Below are 25274 nucleotides of genomic sequence, written 5' to 3'. Positions count from 1 at the left end.
TCACTTTCTGCTATAAGGGTGGTGTCATCTGCATATCTGAGGTTATTGATATTTCTCCTGGCAATCTTGATTCCAGCTTGTGCTTCCTCCAGCCCAGCATTTCTCATGATGTACTCTGCATATAAGTTAAATAAGCAGGGTGACAATATACAGCCTTGTCATACTCCTTTTCCTATTTGGAACCAGTCTGTTGTTCCATGTCCAGTTCTAACTCTTGCTTCTTGACCTGCATACAGGTTTCTTAAGAGGCAGGTCAGGTGGTCTGGTATTCCCATCTCTTTGGGAATTTTCCACAGTTTATTGTGATCCACACAGTCAAATGCTTTGGCATAGTCAATAAAACAGAAATAGATGTTTTTCTGGAACTCTCTTACTTTTTCGATGATCCAGCAGATGTTGGCAATTTGATCTCTGGTTCCTCTGCCTTTTCTAAAACTAGCTTGAACATCTGGAAGTTCACGGTTCATGTATTGCTGAAGCCTGGCTTGGAGAATTTTAAGCATTGCTTTACTAGCATGTGAGATGAGTGCAGTTGTGTGGTAGTTTGAGCATTCTTTGGCATTGCCTTTCTTTGGGATTGGAATGAAAACTGACCTGTTCCAGTCCTGTGGCCACTGCTGAGTTTTCCAAAATTTGCTGGCATATTGAGTGCAGCACTTTCACAGCATCATCTTTCAGGATTTGAAATAGCTCAACTGGAGTTCAATCACCTCCACTAGCTTTGTTCATAGTGATGCTTCCTAAGGCTCACTTGACTTCCCATTCCAGGATGTCTGGCTCTAGGTGAGTGATCACACCATTGTGATTATCTGGGTCATGAAGATCTTTCTTGTACAGTTCTTCTGTGTATTTTTCCACCTCTTCTTAATATCTTCTGCTTCTGTTCGGTCCATACCATTTCTGTCCTTTATGTCTTTTCATGCCCATCTTTGCATGAAATGTTCCCTTGGTGTCTCTAATTTTCTTGAAGAGATCTCTAGTCTTTCCCATTCTGTTGTTTTCCTCCATTTCTTTTTGAATTGATGGCTGAGGAAGGCTTTCTTATCTCTCCTTACTCTTCTTTGGAACTCTGCATTCAGATGCTTATATCTTTCCTTTTCTCCGTTGCTTTTCGCTTCTCTTCTTTTCACAGCTATTTGTAAGGCCTCCTCAGACAGCCATTTTGCTTTTTTGCATTTCTTTTTCTTGGGGATGGTCTTGATTCCTGTCTGCTGTACAATGTCACGAACCTCCGTCCATAGTTCATCAGGCACTCTGTCTGTCAGACCTAGTCCCTTAAGTCTATTTCTCACTTCCACTATATAGTCATAAGGGATTTGATTTAGGTCATACCTGAATGGGCTAGTGGTTTTCCCCACTTTCTTCAGTTTAAGTCTGAATTTGGCAATAAGGATTTCATGATCTGAGCCACAGTCAGCTCCTGGTTTTGTTTTTGCTGACTGTATAGAGCTTCTCCATCTTCGCAAACAATATAAAGAATCTGATTTCTGTGTTGACCATCTGGTGATTTCCATGTGTAGAGTCTTCTCTTGTGTTGTTGGAAGAGCGTGTTTTCTATGACCAGTGTGTTCTCTTGGCAGAACTCTATTAGCCTTTGCCCTGCTTCATTCTGTACTCCAAGACCAAATTTGCCTATTACTCCAGGTGTTTCTTGACTTCCTACTTTTGCATTCCAGTCCCCTATAATGAAAAGGAAATCTTTTTTGGTTGTTAGTTCTAGAAGGTCTTGTAGACAGCATGGCCCATTTCTTCACTGAGTTATGCAAGCCCCTTCACCATGACAAGGCAGTTATCCTGATATTAATAAAGCTAGTGGATGAGATGGAATTCCAGTAGAGCTATTCAAAACCCTAAAGGATGATGCCATCAAAATTGTACATTCAATATGTCTGCAAATCTGGAAGACCCAGCTGTGGCCACAGGACTAGAAAAGATCAATCCTTATCCCAGTTTCCAAGAAGGGTAATACTAAAGATTGTGCTAACCATCAGACAGTTGCACTCATCTCCAATGCTAGTAAGATCATGCTTAAAATCTTGCACGCTAGGCTTTAGCATTACATAAACCAAGAAATTCCAGATTTTCAAACTGGGTTTAGAAAAGGAAGAGGAACCAGACATCAAATTGCCAACATTTGCTGGATCATAGAGAAAGCAAGGGAATTCCAGAAAAACATCTGCCTCTCCTTCATCAACTACACTAAAGCCTTTGACTCTGTTGATCATATCAAACTGTGGAAAGCTCTTAAACAGATGGGAATTCCAGACCATCTTACCTATCTCCTGAAAGACCTGTATGCGAGTCAAGAAGCAGCAGTTAAAACCCTCTACAGGACAACTGATTGGTTCAAGATTGAGAAAGGTATACAACAGGTCTGTCTGCTGTCACCCTGTTTGTTTAACCTATATGCTGAGCACATCATGAGAAATACACGGCTGGATGAGTTACAAGCTAGAATCAAGATAGGCGGGAGAAAAATCAACAACCTCAGATAATGCGGATGATACCACTCTAATGGCAGAAAGGGAAGAGGAATTAAAGAGCCTCTTGATTAGGTTGAAGGAGGAAAGTGAAAGAGGTGGCTTAAAACTAAATATTAAAAAAACTAAGATCATGGCATCTGGCCCCATTACTTCATGGCAGATAGAAGGGGAAAGGTGGAAGTAGTGACATATTTCCTCTTCTTGGGCTCTAAAATCACTGCAAATGGTGACTGCAGCCATGAAATCAGAAGATGATTGCTTCTTGGCAGGAAAGGCATGACAAACCTAGACAGTATGTTGAAAAGCAGAGACATTGCTCTGCCAACAAAAGTCAGTATAGTCAAGGTTATGGTCTTCTCAGTGGTCACATATGGTTGTGAGAGCTGGGCCATAAAGAAGGCAGAATGCCAAAGAATTGATGCCTTCGAAGTGTGGTGCTGGAGAAGACTCCTGAGAGTCCCTGGGACAGCAAGGAGATTAAACTAGTCAATCTTAAGGAAAATCAACCATGAATACTCATTGGAAAGACTGATGCTGAACCTGAAGCTCCAGTATTTTGGTAATCTGATGTGAATAGCCGACTCATTGGAAAAGTTCCTGATGCTGGGAAAGATTGAAGACAGAAGAAGAGGACGTCAGAGGATAAGATGGCTGGATGGCATCACCAATCAACGGACATGAACTTGGGCAAACCTTGGAATACAGTGAGGACAGGGAGGCCTAGCGTGCTGCAGTCCATGGGGTTGCAAAGATTCGGACATGACTGGGCCACTGAACAACAGCAGCAACATTATTAACTGTGGCCAATACACTGTACAGTATATCACCAGAACTTACTCAGCAGCTTATAACTGTAAATTTGTACCCTTTGGCAAACATCTCTCCATTTCACATACACTTCAGCTTCTTGTAGCCATCACTCTACTCTGTTTCTATAATTTCAGCTTTTTTCTATTTCACATATAAGTGAGGTTGTACAATATTTTTCTTTCTCAGTATGACTTATTTCACTTAGCTTAATGACTTCACCACCCATCCATGTTGTTAAAAATGGCAGGATTTTCTCTTTTTTTATTCAGCAATATTCAATTGTGTGCACCATTGTATGTACCCATTTTCTTTATTCATTCATCCATGGATTATACTTAGGTTGTTTCTATGTCTTGGCTGTTATAAGCAATGCTGCATTAAAGTTGGATTTGCAAATATCTTTTTGAGTTAGTATTTAGTTTTCTTTGGATAAATACCCAGGAGTGGAATTACTGGATCGTATATATGGTAGTTTTATTTCTCATTTTTTCAGGACACTCCATCCATAGTGGTTGCACAAATTTACTTTCTACCAACAGTGCACAAGGGTTCCCTTTTCTCTACTTCTTCACCTTTCTTCTTAATACTGTGAGTTTATGGAAAGGCATTTGCAGTGTTATAGAGGTGTGTAAGAAACACAAGCTGGAATCAAGATTGCCCAGAGAAATATCAATAACCTCAGATATGCAGATGACACCACCCTTATGGCAGAAAGTGAAGAGGAACTAAAAAGCCTCTTGATGAAAGTGAAAGAGGAGAGTGAAAAAGTTGGCTTAAAGCTCAACATTCAGAAAACGAAGATCATGGCATCTGGTCCCATCACTTCATGGCAAATAGATGGGGAAACAGTGGAAACTGTGGCAGACTTTATTTTTTTGGGCTCCCAAATCACTGCAGATGGTGATTGCAGCCATGAAATTAAAAAACACTTACTCCTTGGAAGGAAAGTTATGACCAACCTAGATAGCATATTGAAAAGCAGAGACATTACTTTGCCAACAAAGGTCCGTCTAGTCAAGGCTATGGTTTTTCCTGTGGTCATGTATGGATGTGAGAGTTGGACTGTGAAGAAAGCTGAGTGCCAAAGAATTGATGCTTTTGAACTGTGGTGTTGGAGAAGACTCTTGAGAGTCCCTTGGAGTGCAGGGAGATCCAACCAGTCCGTTCTGAAGGAGATCAGCCCTGGGTGTTCTTTGGAAGGACTAATGTTGAAGCTGAAAGTCCAGTACTTTGGCCACCTCATGCGAAGAGTTGACTCATTGGAAAAGACTCTGATGCTGGGAGGGATTGGGGGCAGGAGGAGAAGGGGACGGCAGAGGATGAGATGGCTGGATGGCATCACCGACTCGATGGACATGAGTTTGAGTGAACTCGGGGAGATGGTGATGGACAGGGAGGCCTGGAGTGCTTCGATTCATGGGGTTGCAAAGAGTTGGACATGACTGAGTGAACTGAACTGAACTGACAGGTGTGTGATAGTGGAGAGTATAGATTTTATCTTTTAGTTACTGCAAAATCCTAAAGTGGCACAGCTAATTCCAGTCCTCCTTAATTATCTTTAATGCTGAATATATTGATCTTCAGTACTGAGTCAGTATAGCATGGTGGTTAATGTCAAGAGCTCTCAGGCAAGACTGAGGTTTGAATCTTAACCATATCAAGTTACTTGACTTCTCTGTGCCTCATTTTCTTGATCTATCATTCTGGGAAATTAGTATCCATTATAATAAAAAACTCATTCTCTCTAGTTTTATTTGCATCTCCTTCTGAGACTGTTTTGGAGAAGGCAGTGGCACCCACTCCAGTACTCTTGCCTGGAAAATCACATGGATGGAAGAGCCTGGCAGGCTGCAGTCCATTGGGTCTCGAAGAGGAGGACACGACTGAGCGACTTCACTTTCTGAGACTGTTATTATGCTTTTAGCTTCCATATCTTTTAGTTTTTCTTTTGCATTTCCTATTTCTTTATCCTTTCCTGCTATCTTTTGTGAAAGTGTCTCAGTATGATCTCCTAGCTAAGTTAGTCTTCAGCTGTACTTCTCCTGCTACTTAAACTATCCATTGAGTTAGTTATTTCAATGATTTTTTTATCTGAAATAGTTCATTTTGATACTTTTAAGATATGTTTTATTTCAATTTCATATTGCTAATATTTTCCCTTATTTCCTTAAATGCACCTATCAGGCTTACTCTGAATTATTTTTTCAATAACTCTGCCTCAGGTGGCATATGATGCCCATTTTGTCACCCTAGTGATGTTGCACACACACGTGTATCTCTCTAAGTTCCTGGACTACATGTTTCATTTTACCTTCTGTAGTTTTTCCTGCAGGGTGATTGTCAGGAAGGGAACCAGAACCCCATGCTGAATTACGATCTTAGATATCTCATCAGTAATAAGGGGGTTAAAAATAGTGTGTACTTCATAGAGTTATTGTGACTAATTAGATAATTCATATGAAGTTCTTAGAACAGCGTCATCATGCATTTTTGCATTTGGTTTAGGAGTTTCAAACATCTGTAGAGAGGTAACTTGGAGGAAACTGATTTGCTAAAATAGAGAGCTAACTAAGGCTAGAATGCATACGGAGTCATCTTTTCAACTTTGGGCTGTCCCAGAATTCTGCCGTATAGTCTACTGTTTCCCTTATCACAGAGAAAATAGGTTTAAAAAGTTAATTAAAAATTATTCCTATTGTGAAATTTTCAAACTAGAAAAATGTAATGTATACCCATATACCCACCACCTAGATTTAATAGTTGTTAATATTTCACCACATTTGCCTCTATTTTTCTAAAATATTTTAAATTACAAGAATATATTTTGGTTGTAAATATTTTAGTATAAATCTCTAAATTATAATCACAATAACATAAAATTAATCATTCTTAATTTCCTAGCACCATCAAATGCCACATCCATATTAATATTAAGATTAACCAACTTGTCTTAAAAATGTTTGTTACAGGTTCTTTGTTCAAACCAGGATCCACTCAAGGTGTACTGTACTTGGTTGTGGTGTCTCTCTATATATTTCTTTAATTTAGTGCAGTCACCTTCCCTCCCTTCATTCTGGATTTATTTCCTAATGGTGAATTTGAATTTCTATATCTTATATATTCTGTAAACTGAAAATTAGATCCAAAAGTTTGATTAGATTCATGGCAGATACTTTCTGACAAGAATGTTTCATAGATGGTGTGTAAAATGAGATTAGTATTCTTTAAAAAAAATAAGGCAAGTTATGGGGAAAAGGAAGTAATACATATCAAGTGCTTGTGCTATGTTCCTTTTAAAAACATAATCTCTTTTAATCCTTACAATAATCCTATGAGTTACAGGTGGTATTACCCCTTTGTAGTAAGGGAATTGTTTCTGAGAGATTACCCAGTTATTAAGGAGCAAAGTTAGAATTCCAAAAGAGGTTTCTTAGAAAACTAAAAATGGAACTACCAGATGACCCAGCAATTATACTTTTGTGTATATATCCCCAAAAATGAAAATAGTAATTCAAAAATATATGTGCACCCCAGTGTTCATAGCAGCATTACTTACACCAGCCAAGATATGGAAGCAACCTAAGTGTTTATCAACAGATGAATGAATAAACAAGATATGGTAATTTATATATACAATGGAATACTGCTCAGCCATAAAAAATGAAATTTTGCCATTTGCAATAACATGGATGGAGTTGAAGGCTATTTGCATAGTGAAATAAGTCAGCCAGAGAAAGACAAATACTGTAGGATGCCACTTATATGTGGAATCTAAAAATACACCAAGCTAGTGAATATAAAAAAAAGAAACAGACTCACAGATGTAGAAAATGAACTAGTGGTTACAAGTGAGGAGCTGGAAGGGAGGAGGAGCAAGATAAAGGTTGGGGATTAAGAGGTACAAACTATTATGTATAAAATAAATAAGTTACAAGGATATATTATATAGCACAGGGAATATAGACAGTATTTTATCATTGTAAGTGGAGTATAACCTTTAAAAATTGTGAATCACTACGCTGCACACTTGAAACATATGATATTGTATATCAGCTATACCACAATAATAATAATGAAATTAAAATTCTTTTAAAGAGAGAAGGGAAAAAATTCAACAAGGTACTTTAAATAAACATAAGAAATTTTACTAACAAATCACTTGCTCTTTGTGCTTCAGTCTCTGGTAAAATAAGAGCAATAAGTTGATTTGATCCTCACATAAATAAATTACTTTGGCTTATTATGCTTTCATTTTAGGTAATGAGAGGTATCCTTTAAGCATCAGCTAAAATGTATTTACATATGTATGTTCTTAGAACAGGTAATAACTGGTCCTTCTATAATTATGACAGCCATATATCTAGAATTTTCTAGGACAATTCTGACATCAGATAATTTGTCTTGTCGATTTTGTCCAATGAATTTTTCATTAGAAAGACTTGGTTAAGGTTTAAAAACTACTCTCTGTGTATGGGAATACATTGTTAGTTTTTTAAATTGAGAGTCTGCTTTAGACCTTTAGAGAAGGTGTTGAATATAAGAGAAAGTGGTAAATAAAACCTGATAAGAGTCTTTTCTTGATCCCAGTTAACTGACCAAGAAAAAGATATTAAAAATCTTAGTTTCTGCAACACATTAGTCACATTTCAAGTGCTCAGAGGCTACATGTGACTGCTGCTGCTGCTGCTAAGTCGCTTCAGTCGTGTCCAGCTCTGTGCGACCCCATAGACAGCAGCCCATGAGGCTCCCCCGTCCCTGGGATTCTCCAGGCAAGAACACCAGAGTGGGATGCCATTTCCTTCTCCGATGCATTAAAGTGAAAAGTGAAAGTGACGTTGCTCAGTCGTGTCTGACTCTTCGCAACCCCATGGACTGCAGCCTACCAGGCTTCTCTGTCCATGGGATTTTCCAGACACGAGTACTGGAGTGGGGTGCCATTGCCTTCTCCAACATGTGACTGCTGCTGCTGCTAAGTCACTTCAGTCGTGTCTGACTCTGTGCAACCCCATAGATGGCAGCCCACCAGGCTCTGCCGTCCCTGGGATTCTCCAGGCAAAAACACTGGAGTGGGTTGCCATTTCCTTCTCCAACATGTGACTAGTGGCTACCAAATCAGACAGTGCAGACACAGCACATTCCATCATTGCCCAGAATGCTGTTGGAAAGTACTCTAGACCCTGTGAGCTTTACTACTACATATAAAGCCTCCCAACTGAAAAAGTTATATAACTCTGTGTGTGTGTACACACACGCACAACACACACATATATGTTGTTGTTTAGTTGCTAGGTCATGTCTGACTCTTTTGCGACCCCATGAACTGTAGCCCACCAGGCTCCTCTGTCCATGGGATTTTCCAGGCAAGAATACTGGAATGGGTTGCCATTTCCTTCATGGGATCTTGCTGACCCAGGGACTGAACTCGTGTCTCCTGCATTGCAGGTAAATTCTTTACCATTATTCTGCCATTAAACTTTCCTCTAAAATTAAAAAGGCTCTCTTTTTCTTTTAATCAAATCAATTGATTCCTTCAAAATTATACTGATGTTTATACATAAAATTGTTGCAGAGAGAAACATGGTAAGCAAGGCTATATGTCCTCTCAGTTTTTTTTTTTTTTTCATTTTCATTTAGAAGAGTTCAGAAGGATATAACTAACATGTTGAAATGACAGTGATTGTGAATTACTATAGATACTTGAGTGCCACAGCATTTTAATATCCTAAAATATGTTATTGAGGTTGATTGGTTCAAATGTGTCTTATAACACTTCCAGGAATAGGGACAGTGGAAAACTGAAACTGTAATACTTACAGGGGAATTAAGTAGGTGAATATCTCTTCATTTACTGAGGTTTTCATGACTGAGCTTTTTGTATCAAATTTATTACTTTAGAACCTTAAAAGGAGTATAAATTGTGGGAGAGATTTGATCAAAATAAGAATCACTAGTTGATCTTACGTCATTTTTTAAACCATTTTAACTTTTACATTTTAATGTTTTCTTTCTTTAAATGTAATTTGAACTGCCAAAAAACCTACTTTCCCTCCTATTTTCATATACTTTTTATAGCACGTCTATGGTTGAGTTAGAGGATGTAACACTATTAATAAACTAAAGAAATAATGTGAACTCCAGATTGTATAACATAAGAATTGAATTCCAATTCAGGCTCTTCTTGGAAAGCTGCAACCTCTAGAAAGTCACTACAGTCATATAAAAATATAGAATGGCACTCTTTACCTCACAGTGAATGGCATATGTCATGTATAAGAATTGTAATGGATAACCAGTTTTTAAAGATTAAATGCTAAATATAGTATCTGGTTCTTTAAATGTTAATTGAGTATCAAACATTCTTATCAAAGGAGATTCTAGCTTTTAATCTCTACCGGTTCGATCCCTGGGTCGGGAAGATCCCCTAGAGAGGGACATGGCAAAACACTCCAGTATCTTTGCCTGGAGCATCCCATGTACATAGGAGCCTGGTGGGCTACAGTCCATGGCGTGACAAAGAGTCGGGCTCGACTGAGCAAATAAAAAGGACAAGTAAGTGTCAGTTTGGCAGGCCTGCCTTTTCTTTCCTTGAAAGTTACAAGTTCTACAGTTGTCATTAACTTATTCTTACCTACAATTTGAGAATCTGGATTATATTTATAAATACTCTTTGGCAAGGTTTATGTGCTCTTGACCTCAAAATCTGATATGAGGTGGTATGTGAACTTCATTTATTAGCTCTCTGCAGCTGCTGCTGCTGCTGCTAAGTCACTTCAGTCATGTCTGACTCTTTGCGACCCCATAGATGGTAGCCCACCAGGCTCCACCATCCCTGGGATTCTCCAGGCAAGAACACTGGAGTGGGTTGCCATTTCCTAAGTGAAAGTGAAGTTGCTCAGTCGTGTCAGACTCTTCGCGACCCCATGGACCACAGCCTACCAGGCTCCTCTGTCCATGGGATTTTCCAGGCAAGAGTACTGGAGTGGGTTGCCATTGCCTTCTCCTTAGTAGCTCTTTCAGATCAGATCAGATCAGTCGCTCAGTCATGTCTGACTCTTTGTGACCCCGTGAATCGCAGCACGCCAGGCCTCCCTGTCCATCACCAACTCCCGGAGTTCACTGAGACTCACGTCCATCGAGTCAGGGATGCCATCCAGCCATCTCATCCTCTGTCGTCCCCTTCTCCTCCTGCCCTCAATCCCTCCCAGCATCAGGGTCTTTCCCAATGAATCAACTCTTTGCGTGAGGTGGCCAAAGTACTGGAGTTTCAGCTTTAGCATCATTCCTTCCAAAGAAATCCCAGGGCTGATCTCCTTCAAAATGGACTGGTTGGATCTCCTTGCAGTCCAAAGGACTCTCAAGAGTCTTCTCCAACACCACAGTTCAAAAGCATCAATTCTTCGGCACTCAGCCTTCTTCACAGTCCAACTCTCACTTCCATACATGACCACAGGAAAAACCATAGCCTTGACTAGACGGACCTTTGTTGGCAAAGTAAGGTCTCTGCTTTTAAATATGCTATCTAGGTTGGTCATAACTTTCCTTCCAAGGAATAAGTGTCTTTTAATTTCATGGCTGCAGTCACCATCTGTAGTGATTTCAGTCACTTTCAAATATGTTGCATTTTTTTCCCCTTAGGTAGTTTGGGAAGAAATGGGCTTTAAATTTGAAAGTAGAAACTTTTTTGACTAGGAATATTGAGTTTCTTTATTAAGAATCTAGACTTATTTAATAAAAGGAATTTTTTTTCATAGCTTTTTGAGTGGATCCTGTGGCACGTAAGTATTCTAGTGATATTTCTAGATATTATAATACTCAAATTCAAAGTGATAGCAAGCGAAATATTTTGAAACATGGCAAACCCCTGCCCCCACCCCTAGGCAAAGCTTGATTGTTTTTTTAAATTTTTATTTTCAAGGTTTAATTTCATAATTAATTAAATGTAAATTTTTGTCAGCTTGCCAAATACTTTAAACTCCTAAGTAATTAACTTAAACTTGTAGTTCATCATTAATTTTCATTTATTAATTGGACTAGTCATTTTAAAGCTCAAACTAATTTAGGTTGTTAGCTAGAATATAGACCATGGTTTTCCCAGCTTATAAGTTTTTCACTTATTTAAGGAGAAACAAAGTTTAGACAAAGAAAAGTAAAGGTACACATTTGGATATAATTTAAACCTCATTTTGATGACTGTTGGCTGAGTGATTATAGATTCTGCTCCAGTATTATTTTCAATAATAGTGTTACTATAGCAACTAATATAATGCATGGTTTAAAGGGGAAATAACAAAAAAAAAACACCTCTCTCTGATCATATTGTATATTGGGATAAAATTTTTCTTTATTAGTTTTTATTACTTGTACTAGACTTTTCAAAACTTTTTTTCCCAAAGAAATACTCTGAGGATCCTGTTGCAGATATTTTTTGCCCTATTCATTTCATCATCTATTTCTTGTATTGACAGTATGCTGCAATTAATTTAAATGGGAAAGTTGTAGAAACACTTTGTATCAGAAATCCTGTATCTTTTTTCTCTTACTGTGTCTTATACAACACTCTCAAAGAAAGATTTCTGCTTTCCTACTTCTGAAATGTATAAATGAATCTCATTGCTTTAAAAGTCAGTTAGCTTACATGCAGTCTTTTCTTTGCTAAAATGATGATAATGGTAAGGGGTACTTGTCTAAGTCCCTGAGTGTTGTTGGCATATTATTGCATGAACAAGTGGTTGGTATACATTAAAATTTATCCATTAACCTATTTCATTGCAGATTTGGTGATAATTAAAACCTAGAAGTGGCATAAACATATAATAAACTCTTAAGAGAATAATTCAGTTCAGTTCAGTTCAGTTCAGTCGCTCAGTCATGTCCGACTCTCTGCAACCCCATGAATCGCAGCACGCCAGGCCTCCCTGTCCATCACCAACTCCCAGAGTTCACCCAGACTCACATCCATTGAGTCAGTGATGCCATCCAGCCATCTCATCCTCTGTCGTCCCCTTCTCCTCCTGCCCCCAATCCCTCCCAGCATCAGAGTCTTTCCAATGAGTTAACTCTTCACATGAGGTGGCCAAAGTACTAGAGTTTCAGCTTTAGCATCATTCCTTCCAAAGAAATCCCAGGGCTGATCTCCTTCAGAATGGACTGGTTGGATCTCCTTGCAGTCCAAGGGACTCTCAAGTGTCTTCTCCAACACCACAGTTCAAAAGCATCAATTCTTCAGCACTCAGCCTTCTTCACAGTCCAACTCTTACATCCATACATGACCACAGGAAAAACCACAGCCTTGACTAGACGAACCTTTGTTGGCAAAGTAATGTCTCTGCTTTTGAATATGCTATCTAGGTTGGTCATAACTTTCCTTCCAAGGAGTAAGCGTCTTTTAATTTCATGGCTGCAATCACCATCTGCAGTGATTTGGGAGCCCAAATGATAAAGTATATCTATATAATGTACACAATTAAAACCAATGAAGGTTTTGTAGTTTGTGTAAAATAATGTTCATGGACAGATATTAAGGCAGAAAAGTAGGTTTCAAAGTATAGTAGCAAAGTATAGTACGATCCCATTTTAATGTGAAAATTTATATACACACGTGTGTAAAATATAAATGTGTGGAGCAATATACACAAATGTTACCGGTAGTTATCTCTTGGTTTTATAATGGGAATTATAACATCATTTCCATTAAAAATTTTAAAAATTCTGAAAAGAAGGGAGTGTTGTGGCTAGTAAAAGCAATATGGTTATTTGGCTTGATGTTAGGAGGGAGGTAATGCTTTAGGAAAAGGGTCCAAAAGTTTTTAATGATACGAAGGTAGGTTACATGCACTTTTCCTCTGATTTGTTGGCATTTTAATTGACTGTGGGTCAAAATGAAAATTATTGCATGGGTGGAAGCCGAATCATAATCTAACCATAATTAGGCAATCATGTTTGACTTGATAGCATAGATCTTAAATCTGGTGGGGAGAAGACATTAAAAGGTTTCAGAAATGGGATTTCATAAAATGACTATCTCCTGAAGATGAAAATGGTTAAACAGTTCTTGTCAGGTTCAGGCTAAGCATGAACTGGCCTTTTATGTTTGTGTCTAGGTATTGTTTTTATTTCAGCTTTTATATTTTCTTTTATTAAAAAATTAACACACTTGTTTTTAAAAACTTCAAAAAGAACAGAAGTGTTAAAAGTGGAAAAAAAATAGACCTACTTAAGTTTCTCCTTCCTCTGGAATCCTTTAGGGAATTCTTCTTTTTTAAAGAGAATAGATCTGGGAAATGGAGGAACCATGCCTCAAGAAAATGGTCATTCTTTACAGTGTGGTAGAATGATCACTGGATAGGAGTCAGGAAATTTATCTTCTAATCCCAGCTAGTCTGTAGCTCTGTGATTGGGGAAAAAGTTACTTTGCCTCTCTGAACATTATTTTCTACCAATTTCAAGATGATAAGTTTGGACTTTGAAAATCAGGATACAGACACTTTTTAAAAAGGGTATATATGAGCGTTGTTTATGTGTATGTGTGTGCATACATTTCTGCAAAGGCTTTTTCTCTAATTATATAAAGTAGTTAATATATGAATCATGGCATTTATAATTGAGAAATAAATGCTATACTTAATTGACATAGTGTTACTTTCCAGAGAATTGGGTATTTCATTTATTCCTGCTATTCTTATATCATCCTGTTACACATGTAACTGTAGAGCATTTCATCCATGTTTAACTCACAGTCATAACTAGATTAAGTTATTATCCACTGTTATAGAGAGAAGCATACAGCTGAAAAATAAATTCACTTTCTGCTGCTCTTTCCATTAGGTTACTGTCTTAGAGAAATGAAGTGATTTTTGACTACAGTTCTTTTAAGAACATCACTTATTGTCAGACAGAAGTGAAATTGGGATTATCCATAGAACATTTCTATCTTGTAATTTATTTGGTATTTTGTGAACAGCTGACTTTGCTAATTATATTTGGCACAGTCACTTGCTAAAAATATTAGTCAGTGTTATCTGGTTTTATTACATACCTCTCTTCTGAGTCATGCATGGGGTGGGTTGGGATAACCATGGGAGACACACATCTAAGGAAGCATTATCTTTTAACAAAATTTAATTCAGATTGCCCTATCTCTCTGCCTGCCTGGTTAGTAACTTTGAACTTTGGAGATCTATCTAGTTGTGATAAACATGTTCTGTATGCCATAGGCCAGAGAAAGTCAGCTTTGATGGCAGATTTCTATACTGGTGCAGAAGAGAAATGTTTAGTTAACATTTTAAGATAAGTAAACCAAAAAATAAAGAACTAAATTTATTAGCATATATGCATTCCACCAGAAGACTTTCTTTCTTGAACCTTGTATGGTCTTTTAATGTTTTCAACCAAAGAAATAGCACATGCATTCAAAATTAATCGTAAAATCTTAATTACAGATATATCCATTTAATCATTTTCTTTCATGAAATTATGAAATGATTCTTTCAAGTGTTTATTGATGTGGCAAGATAAAAAGTTTGTTAACATAATACCAGGTATCAAAATGGTTGGAACTGGTGTCAGCATTTGCTTTTGTACAGAAAAAAAAAAAAACAAAAAAAAAAACTTAGGGCCTCATGAGTTGAATTTTTCATCTTGAGTTATATAACAAACATTTGAGCTCCTATCCTGTGCTGGATCGTATACTCTAGATATGGTTGAAGATGTAAAGACAAAATTCTTTGTAAGTGTGGGCTTTGTCTATGCTAAAACTTATGCAGGCATTAAGCATTATTTAATATAGGTTAAATTTAATGTGCTATATGCTTCCCTGTACCTTCCTTTGACCAGTCATTATTTACATTCCTTCATTAAATTCACTCAGTTTAGAAAGTGTGTTCTAAGGAAACTTGCTGTTAGAAGCTATAGAAAGTCCTTTTGTAAAGTGAATTAATTTGCTTTCTATATATCCAGGTTTTCATCTTTAATTTCTTAATACACAGCTTGTGAATATTTTAAATTTTTTGTTAGCAAGTGACATATCCATGGTTCACTTTAACAGAGCAGGAGTTTGGGGTTCTTACTGAGTTATATAAGTGATTCCAAGTTTTAAGCTTTTAGTTTTTTAACCTTAAAAGACTGACATAAGACATCATGACTTTAAAAAAAGACACTTTGATAATAAAATGATAAATAATGTATATCAATTTAAATTTGATCCTAGGTCCTTATAGTGTAATTTATATTTGAGTTTCTTACAGTTGAAATAGAAGGACTGTATGTTCCAGTTATGCAGATGACACCACCCTTGTGGCAGAAAGTGAAGAGGAACTAAAAAGCCTCTTGATGAAAGTGAAAGTGGAGAGTGAAAAAGTTGGCTTAAAGCTCAACATTCAGAAAATGAAGATCATGGCATCTGGTCCCATCACTTCATGGCAAATAGATGGGGAAACAGTGGAAACTGTGGCAGACTTTATTTTTTGGGGCTCCAAAATCACTGCAGATGGTGACTGCAGCCATGAAATTAAAAGATGCTTACTCCTTGGAAGAAAAGTTATGACCAACCTAGATAGCATATTAAAAAGTAGAGACATTACTTTGCCAACAAAGGTCCGTCTAGTCAAGGCTATGGTTTTTCCAGTGGTCATGTATGGATGTGAGAGTTGGACTCTGAAGAAAACTGAGCACCAAATAATTCATGCTTTTGAACTGTGGTGTTGGAGAAGACTCTTGAGAGTCCCTTGGACTGCAAGGAGATCCAACCAGTCTATTCTGAAGGAGATTGGCCCTGGGTGTTCTTTGGAAGGACTGATGTTGAAGCTGAAAGTCCAGTACTTTGGCCACCTCATGCGAAGAGTTGATTCATTGGAAAAGACTCTTATGCTGGGAGGGATTGGGGGCAGGAGGAGAAGGGGACGACAGAGGATGAGATGGCTGGATGGCATCACTGACTCGATGGACCGTGAGTCTGAGTGAACTCTGGGAGTTGGTGATGGACAGAGAGGCCTGGCATGCTGCAATTCATGTGGTCGCAGAGAGTCGGACATGACTGAGTGACTGAACTGAACTGAACTGATGTTCCAGTTAAACTATTCTATAGCTATTTTGATTAATTTAGATTTGGTTTTTGTTAGTATAGTGGTTGATAGGTAAAGTGATTATGAAAATAAAGTTGTTAAGGGACTTCCCTGATGGTTCAGTGACTAAGACTCTGGTGCTCCCAGTGCAGGGGGCTCAGGTTCAATCCCTTGTCTGGAAACTGGATCCCACATGCTGCAACTTAGAGTTCTCATGCTGCAGCTGTAAAGATGCCACATGCTACAGCGAAGATCAAAGATCCTGCATGCTGCAACTAAGAGACCTGGTGCAGCAAAATAAATAAATACAAGTGTTAAATATTTATGAACAGGAATAGCCATGATTTTTAGCAAAAGCATCTATGAATTTAGCAGACTTACGTTAGCCTTTTTTTAATCAACTTTGAAAAAAGCACAAAACAAAATGCATAGGGAAAAATTAGAAAAATGTTGGAAGAAGAAAGCTTGAAAGATGAAAAGTAGTCATTAAAAAATTGAACCCCTAAAACATGCTGTATAAATATGACATTCTTACATAAGAGGCTGGTATTGCATGTATTGTGAATGTTTTCTAGGTAATTTATCATATATATCAGAAATATGTATAGTAGCGAGTTTCTAGTTTCTAGACTAACAGTAGGTCAAAGAACTATGGAGATATGATCCAGAGGGAGAAAATAACTATTATTTCAACCTTTCTAAACAGGACACCATACTTGCAGAACTTCTTCAAATACATAAAGAACACATTGTAGGATATCATGAACATGATTCTCTTTTGGACCACAAAGAAGAAGAAGAGTTGACTGAAGAAGAAAGAAAAGCAGCTTGGGCTGAATATGAAGCAGAGAAGAAGGTAGTTCATCTGAAATGCTTTTTGTTGTTGTTTTTGTTGTTAGTCATTTAAAAGAACAGTGGAGGAAGAAAAGGGTCACATTTGGAAAAAGTAATAATATAGTGAATCTTCAGAAACAGAGTCCCCCAAGTTTGGGTGTCTGTTTATGGGCTTTGGCTACCTTTGGTGGTAGACTCGAAGGAGAGGAGAGAAGAAAATGTTTCCCCTTAAAGAGTAGTAACCTCATTTCTGATTAGCACTTGCTAAATTGAGAGATTAGTGGGAAGCTGTATATTTAGCATCACTTAACTTCCATCAACACCCTTACTGTAGTAACAGACATACAGGAACTTGAGTTTGGAGGTAGGGGTAAATGTTGCTTTAGCTTGTGTACCAAACTCAAAGTTTTGACCGATTATCAGAACACAAAAATACTCCAGTATTGGACATTAATGTCAATCCACAGCAGCAACTTTATTTAAAATAGTTCCACCTCTGTTTTAAATACCACCTCACTTGAGCAAAAATGTGCCTGAGCATTGGAAACCTTATCCTAATACCCGAATCCATTTTAAACTCCTAATTCATTGTACTAAACTTCTTTAACATTGAGATTTTAGGAGTCTCATCAGAATTCTCTGAGTTGCCCCATACTGTGGGAATTATCAGAAAAGACTACACCTTTAGGGGTTAAAGCTTTCTGTGTAATAAGATCTTGGTTTCAGATGAAAAGGGTGTTTTATTTGTGTGTGAAAGAGTGTTAATAATTTCCTAGATCTGAGAATGTGGATTTTTTTCTCAACCAGTAGGTGATGTAGAATTTCAAGTTTTAAATCACAATGTGGAAAGTGCGTAATTTTTTGTTTGTAGGGACTGACCATGCGTTTCAACATACCAACTGGGACCAATTTACCCCCTGTCAGTTTTAACTCTCAAACTCCTTATATTCCTTTCAATTTGGGAGCCCTATCAGCAATGAGTAATCAACAGCTGGAGGTAAGTTGTGAAGTACGAAAGTATTTTGCCTTGAATTAAAGGCAATTTCAAATGCCTTGTTGTTGAGGGTTTCCTATGCAGGAATATCACATTCCCCAAAAGATTACCTCTGAATAGACCAAGAAATTTTTCTTGTGTTTGTTGACCTTTTTGAACCAGCGTAGTTATAATAAAATGTGGTTTGTTCAGAGCACAAAGAAATCAGGCCTTGAATTAATATAGTTTGAATTATTTTAATTAAGAAACAATAGGGTAGCTGACTGGCTAGAGAAATAGCACTTTCTTCAGTTATAAAATATTTTGAATAAACAAATTACTTAGTGTTTGAAAGTGGGATAAATACACACATTGATCTACATTCTAAAGCAGTGAAGATGCTACTTTAAGTGTATGATAATGTACAGTATTATGAAATAATTTAAAAATAGGATCAATGATGAGTTAAATAAGAAAGACTAGGTTTTAATATACCAGTAATTAAATAATGTAATTGAATCTGTGATTTTCTTTTTAAAATGTGCTTATGGAGTCATTTAAATTATTAAATTATTGGTACAATAGAACCCAATTTTTATCTTCCTAACAAGACCCTCACTGATGAGTTTTACTCCATTTTATTGATGCTGAATTTTGCTGTACTTTTCAATTACTTAAAGATTAAAGACCTGGTAACAAATCACTAAGATAAATGGAAGCACTGCCAAAAATAAAATTCATAGAAGTCATAAGCAGGTAATTTACACACACACACACAAAAAAAAAAAAAAAAAAAAGATTTTTAAGGCCACATGCTGTAAATTGGCAAGAGAAAGGCTCCCTATACTTTTAAAACTAAGCTGTCTTTTTATGTGCCCTGATAAAGTTATTTCTTGCATTCTTCTAGGACCTTATTAATCAAGGAAGAGAAAAAGTTGTGGAAGCAACAAACAGTGTGACAGCAGTGAGGATTCAGCCTCTTGAAGATATAATTTCAGCTGTAGTAAGTTAATTGGCAATTGTCTTACACCAACTTGCAATTCTTATTCTCACCATTCATTCTGATTTTTGTTTTCTGCTTCACTACTTCTGTGGGGGAAAGACCGTAATTCTTATAACTTGATTTACAACAGTAAAATACTAGTGAACTGTATAATAGTGCCAAGCTATATATCTCAGTTTTATCTAGATGTTGGTACAAAAGAGAAATGTAAAATCGAAGAATTGGGAAATCAGTTAATCATGGAAATGTATGTGTTGTTTATATAAACATATTTTAATTACCAGTTGCATGAATTAAATCCAAATAGTTTTTCTCTAGGCATAGCTAACCCTTGTACAACAGTGGACAGTTTAGTACCTTGCTTTTACATCATTGTCTTCTTTAGAAAAGATTAAAGGAAAAGGGGGAAAGAAAACTTTAAAAATCCTGAATATCTTTAAGGACCATAAATATTTTATTTTCTTCAATTCTACTGCAATAAGGAATAAATAGAAATTTTTCTTCCAGTGGAAGGAAAACATGAATCTCTCAGAGGCCCAGGTACAGGCATTAGCATTAAGTAGACAAGCCAGCCAGGAGCTTGATGTCAAACGAAGAGAGGCAATCTACAATGACGTGTTGACAAAACAACAGATGGTAAGAATTCAGAGTATCTCTAGGTTATGTTTAATTTTCTTGAATTTATAATAATAAGTTTGTGTGACATCTGTGTTGATATCTGTTCCCACATGTGGTTGGATGGATGGTCATTGGTTATTCCCAGAAGAAATTTTATTCATAAACCTAGTAATGTCAAATAAAGGTAATATCTTTTGTTGCAAAGGAGCAACAGCTTCCCAAATGAATCTCCTTGAAGTTTACATAGCATCTCTTCCATATAATTTCACTTTTGTATATTCTGGACATCTAGAAAGGAATTTTTGCCAGACTTTTCTTACCACATTTACTATTTTTAAACAACTTCCACAAATAAGTATACTTTTTAATATATTTAATTTGAGATAACAAGTGGAGCTATAAATGATATATGACACAGGTTCCTACTAAATTATGTAATTCTTTATAAGGCTAACATATTCCAGAATCCATGATTATCTTTGTTAGCATGGTTGTTTGGCAGCCATCTACCTTGCACTGGGAAATTTCAGCTCTTGACACCAGGGAATCAATTTCTGTGGCATGAATTTTACTTAGAAAGCACTGTAGAATTATGTGGTTTTAAATTATCTTAGGAAATCTGAGAATCTACATTCTAGGTAGGCAGGTAGGAATTACTCCCACTGCAAGTGCCTTTTCCCTTTGGTGTTTGTCACTAAGTGTTTATTTGTCTGTCATCATGTGAAATATTCAAAAGAAGGACAAGACTTGACAAAAAAGGGTTGTAACTAATACTTGAGACTAATCACAGTGCAGGACAGGTTACTATAGCAACCAATTTAAATGCTGCTTGCACTACAATAGTCAAGTCATTAAGAGAATTTAGCCCTAAATGGTGTTACTAACTAGTTTCTACAGTGATGGTCCTGTGAATGCCATCAAATTAGTAATGGTGATAACAATAATATGTTTTTCTTTTGGTATGCTACCCCCTTAACAAATTGATTTTAACTCAAAATTTGATACTGCCTCTTTGAGACAGGTCATGCACTTGTAACAGCTCCCTTTTCTCTCCTTAGTTAATCAGCTGTGTTCAGCGAATACTTATGAACCGAAGGCTCCAGCAACAGTACAATCAGCAGCAGCAGCAGCAAATGACTTATCAACAAGCAACACTGGGTCACCTCATGATGCCAAAGCCTCCAAATTTAATCATGAATCCTTCTAACTACCAGCAGATTGATATGAGAGGAATGTATCAGTCGGTGGCTGGTGGTATGCAGCCACCACCATTACAACGTGCGCCACCCCCAATGAGAAGCAAAAATCCAGGACCTTCCCCAGGGAAATCAATGTGATTTTGCACTAAAAGCTTAAAAGATTGTTAAAATCATAGAAAGATCTTTTATTTTTTTAGGAATCAATGACTTAACAGAACTCAACTGTATAAATAGTTTGGTCCCCTTAAATGCCAATCTTCCATCTTAGTTTTAAATTTTTTTTAATAGGGCATACCATTTCTTCCTGACATTTGTCAGTGATGTTGCCTAGAATCTTCTTACACACATTGAGTACAGAAGATCTTTCAAATTGTTTTCAGTGAAAACAAGTCCTTCCATAACAGTAACAACTCCACAGGTTTCCTCTCTAAATTTTTATGCCTGCTTTTAGTGACCATAAAATTGTCATAAATTAATGAATTTATGAAAGAATACTGATTTATATATTCATTCTTTACATATAAAGACACACAGCTGAGTTCTTAGAGTTGATTCCTCAAAGTTATGGAATACTTTTGTACTTATCCATTTCTTGACTAAAGTGATTGAAATGGTTTTAATGTTCTTTTGACTGAAGTCTGAAACTGGGCTCCTGCTATATCATCTCTGTGACTGAAAGTTAGAAATTAAGGGTTGGTTATCTTTGACACAGAATTGTGTGCAATATTGTTAAATACTACTGCTCTAAAACTTGGAGGAGTCTTACAGTTATCTTAGCATTGTATAAACAGCCTTAAGTATAGCCTAAGAAGAGAATTCTTTTTCTTCTTTAGTCTTTTTCTGCCATTTTTGTTTTCAGTTATATGTGCTGAAATAATTACTGGTAAAATTTCAGGGTCGTGGATTATCTTCCACACTTGCATTTTCTCTCTCCTGGCACTGATATAAGGCACATCTCTTAACTGCTTGGTGCCAGTGCTAGTGCTTCATCCTGTTGCTGGCAGTGGGATGTGGACTAACAAAATCAAGTTCTAGCATTTTAGGAGGTTAAGGATGACGTTGTGGTTGTTAGCTTCACACCCTGTTTTATAAACAACATCAAAATGGCAGAACCATTGCTGACTTTAAGTTCACATGGGGAATGTGCTTTAAAACAATTCCCAGTACTGTCAGTATTGTGAAGTAATTCCTCCTAAAGATAAGGATCACTGGCTTCTATGCTCTTCCTCTTCTTTTCTCTCATCAGTATGTTGTTTTTCCCCAACTGTATTTTCTTACATAAATTCTGTTTTAAAGCTCAGTTTTTTTTTAGTTTAGATCTGTGAGGCAATTTTCTAATCAAAATTCATCTAATGCCCTTTTATGAGGTTTTACATTGTCGTTTTTCTTACTCCAGGCTTGTAAAAATGACCTATATGCTTATTCATGTACAATTTGGTTGCTTGAGTTTCTTAAAGAAAAAGATTGTTAGACTGAGAGTCAACTCAACATGGCGAAACCATTTTTGAGATGGCGATGTAACATGTAGTGGAAATAGCTAACAAATTCCAAAAAAAAAAAAAAAAAAAAAAAAAAAGCTGGGTGGAGGATTTGCTCTAGGTATCACTGAGTTAGAATGAGTTTAACATTAGCTAAAACTGTTTTGAGTTGTTTGGACGATTAAGAGATGTCCACTTTTATCTTGAAAGAACTAGTGGTAGAACATTCAAGAGTACTAAGTTTGTCATATAGAATTTTGAGGTTTGGTGGATCCACCCTCCACGTTCCCATATTTGGATATTATGCCAGCCATATAATCAAATTTATTTCACTAGGGGGATGTGTTTTTACTTTAGAAGAAATGAAAAAGACAAGATTTGTGAAATAAATATTTGAAGACAGTATACTCTGGCCAGCTGTTATCAGTTGGTATTTCTACAAGTCCAGAATACTTTAAACCTGATTTACTCAACCTGGGAACTTTCACCATGGTCTGATTACTTGCTCAAAGACATAGATGTCAAAATTTTAGGCAACCTTCTAAACCTTTTTCATCATGAATGAAACTATGACTTAAAGAATAATACATAGAAAGGTTAATTGGAAATAGTTTGGGATAAAACTTGGATCAGTTTGCATACAATCTTCACTTGACATTTTAGCTACATAATATGTACTTTGAGTATAACATCAAGCTTTAACAAATATTTAAAGGTAAAATCGTGTCAATAAGATACTAAAAGGTTCATTTTTATATTTGTTTTAGATGTTTTAAATAGTTGCAATGGCTTAAAAAAATGATTTAAAATGTTGCTTGTAATACAGTTTTGCCTGCTAAATTCTCCACATTTTGTAACCTGTTTTATTTCTTCGGGTGTAAAGCGTTTTTGCTTAGTATTGTGATATTGTATATGTTTTGTCCCAGTTGTATAGTAATGTTTCAGTCCATCATCCAGCTTTGGCTGCTGAAATCATACAGCTGTGAAGACTTGCCTTTGTTTCTGTTAGACTGCTTTTCAGTTCCGTATTGAGTATCTTAAGTACTGTAGAAAAGATGTCACTTCTTCCTTTAAGGCTGTTTTGTAATATACATAAGGACTGGAATTGTGTTTTTAAAGAAAAGCATTCAAGTATGACAATAATACTATCTGTGTTTTCACCATTCAAAGTGCTGTTTAGTAGTTGAAACTTAAACTATTTAATGTCATTTAATAAAGTGACCAAAATGTGTTGTGCTCTTTATTGCATTTTCACAGCTTTGAAAATCTGTGCACATAATGTTTCATAGAAAATGTATAGCTTTTTATGTGCTATTTAATGGTGGTTCTTTTGCACATTTAGTTATTTAATATTGGGAGGTCAAGGAGTTTGGTTTTTGAATCTGTTCTATACTAAATTCTGTAAAAGGAGATCTCAAACCTCAAAAATAATTTACATACCAGGAAGCCTGTGTGTGTTTGTTAGTTTTGGTTGTCTGTGTGTAATCCAGCACCATTTCCTGCTTCCCAACAGCTGTGTCACTCATTTAAGTCAAGCAGACCTACCACTCCACAGTTGATATGAAAGCTGCTTATCATCCTGAAGCACTAGCAGGTGGATGGAAATTATCACCTGGCCTCCAAAGAAGCTGAATATTTTGCAGTCTTCCCTTAGCTATGCCCATTCTCTCTCTAATATCATAAAACCAGATACATATTTCTGTACCCTAAACAAAACTTTGAGAACAGTTAAATATCCCAGTAAAAATTTTCCTTTGAGGGTGGCATATTGTGCGATGTTTTAACAGTAAAATAGGTCATCCTTTTACATGTTTATTTCACTAACAATTACATTCAGGTTATTCCCCACCATGTTTCCCCAGACTTAGTCTCAAGTGACTTTTGGCTATCTCCAAATCAAATCTAGCCTTAAAAGAGATGAAAATTCTTCCACCATTGAGTTTTTTAAAAATATGTAATCTGTGCCAATCTAAAAGGAGTGACCAAGTTTCAGAAATGCTTTTTGTCTGTGCAACATTTTATATATGCTGTTATATGGAAGTGAATAAAAATTAAAAATCCAAAATATATACTGTTTCTAAGCTTAATATCTGTCAGGAACCAAACTGCCCACATCACTCATGTTGGATCTAATAAAAGAATGGTCCTTCTTGCCCCTGCCTAAGAGTTTTACTCCTCAAGAGTATGTGCTGACATAAAATTTCTTTACATATACACTGCCACCCTCTCTTTGGAATAACCTTCCTGATACATTATGCCCACTTCACTAAATATGGGAATCACTCTTCCCCTCAGTCTAGGGATCTGATAGTGACCACTGCATACCTTCACCAAGGGAGGTGTGACAAGGAAAGCAGCATATCAGTTGAGGCCTTTGTTAAAAACTATAAAGATAAAGCTTTAATTGAAGGAATGAAAGGATGAGAGAATCCTAAAATACTGAAGAGCCTCTTAATATTCAGAACTGCCCCATATTTCAGGCAGTCTCTACCCAGCAGCATTATTCCACATTCTGCTCCTGAACATTATGCCCTCACTTCTCCTCCCTGATAGAAACAGGGAGGGGCAGCTTGGCGCCAATCTCCTTTATTAAATAGACTTGGCTCCCTCCCTGCAGACCTCACATCAAATATGTGTTGGTTTTCAGTAAAGATGAAGAAAGATGACATATGCAAGGATGGGGTTTGTTTCAGGTATATGAGGAGAAAGTGTATGAAAAGGAACAAAGGTAGAGAAGGATCAGGAAGAGACTAAGTTGGAGTGGATTGATGGAGGGTCTTGAAATCCTGAATGGGTAATTCAATACAGAGGATAACAA

At 36.7% G+C, this 25274-nt stretch overlaps 1 protein-coding gene across 8 annotated transcripts in view; it reads left to right on the top strand.

Annotated features, from left to right (window-relative positions):
- The window catches only part of ATRX (ATRX chromatin remodeler), a 287562-nt gene extending 263863 nt beyond the window's left edge, over window positions 1-23699 (top strand). For all 8 annotated transcript variants that reach the window (XM_044936882.1, XM_044936879.1, XM_044936880.1 and 5 more), the window contains 5 exons: window positions 17058-17207; window positions 18057-18182; window positions 19066-19161; window positions 19669-19797; window positions 20838-23699. In XM_044936882.1, coding sequence (XP_044792817.1) covers window positions 17058-17207; window positions 18057-18182; window positions 19066-19161; window positions 19669-19797; window positions 20838-21116 — 780 coding nt within the window. In that variant the 3' untranslated portion in view covers window positions 21117-23699. The remainder of the gene's footprint in view (window positions 1-17057; window positions 17208-18056; window positions 18183-19065; window positions 19162-19668; window positions 19798-20837) is intronic.
- Window positions 23700-25274: the final 1575 nt, after the last annotated feature.

This window comes from Bubalus bubalis, chromosome X (assembly GCF_019923935.1).
Source record: "Bubalus bubalis isolate 160015118507 breed Murrah chromosome X, NDDB_SH_1, whole genome shotgun sequence".
Lineage (NCBI taxonomy): Eukaryota > Metazoa > Chordata > Mammalia > Artiodactyla > Bovidae > Bubalus > Bubalus bubalis.
This window is presented reverse-complemented; position numbering and strand designations above follow the sequence as displayed.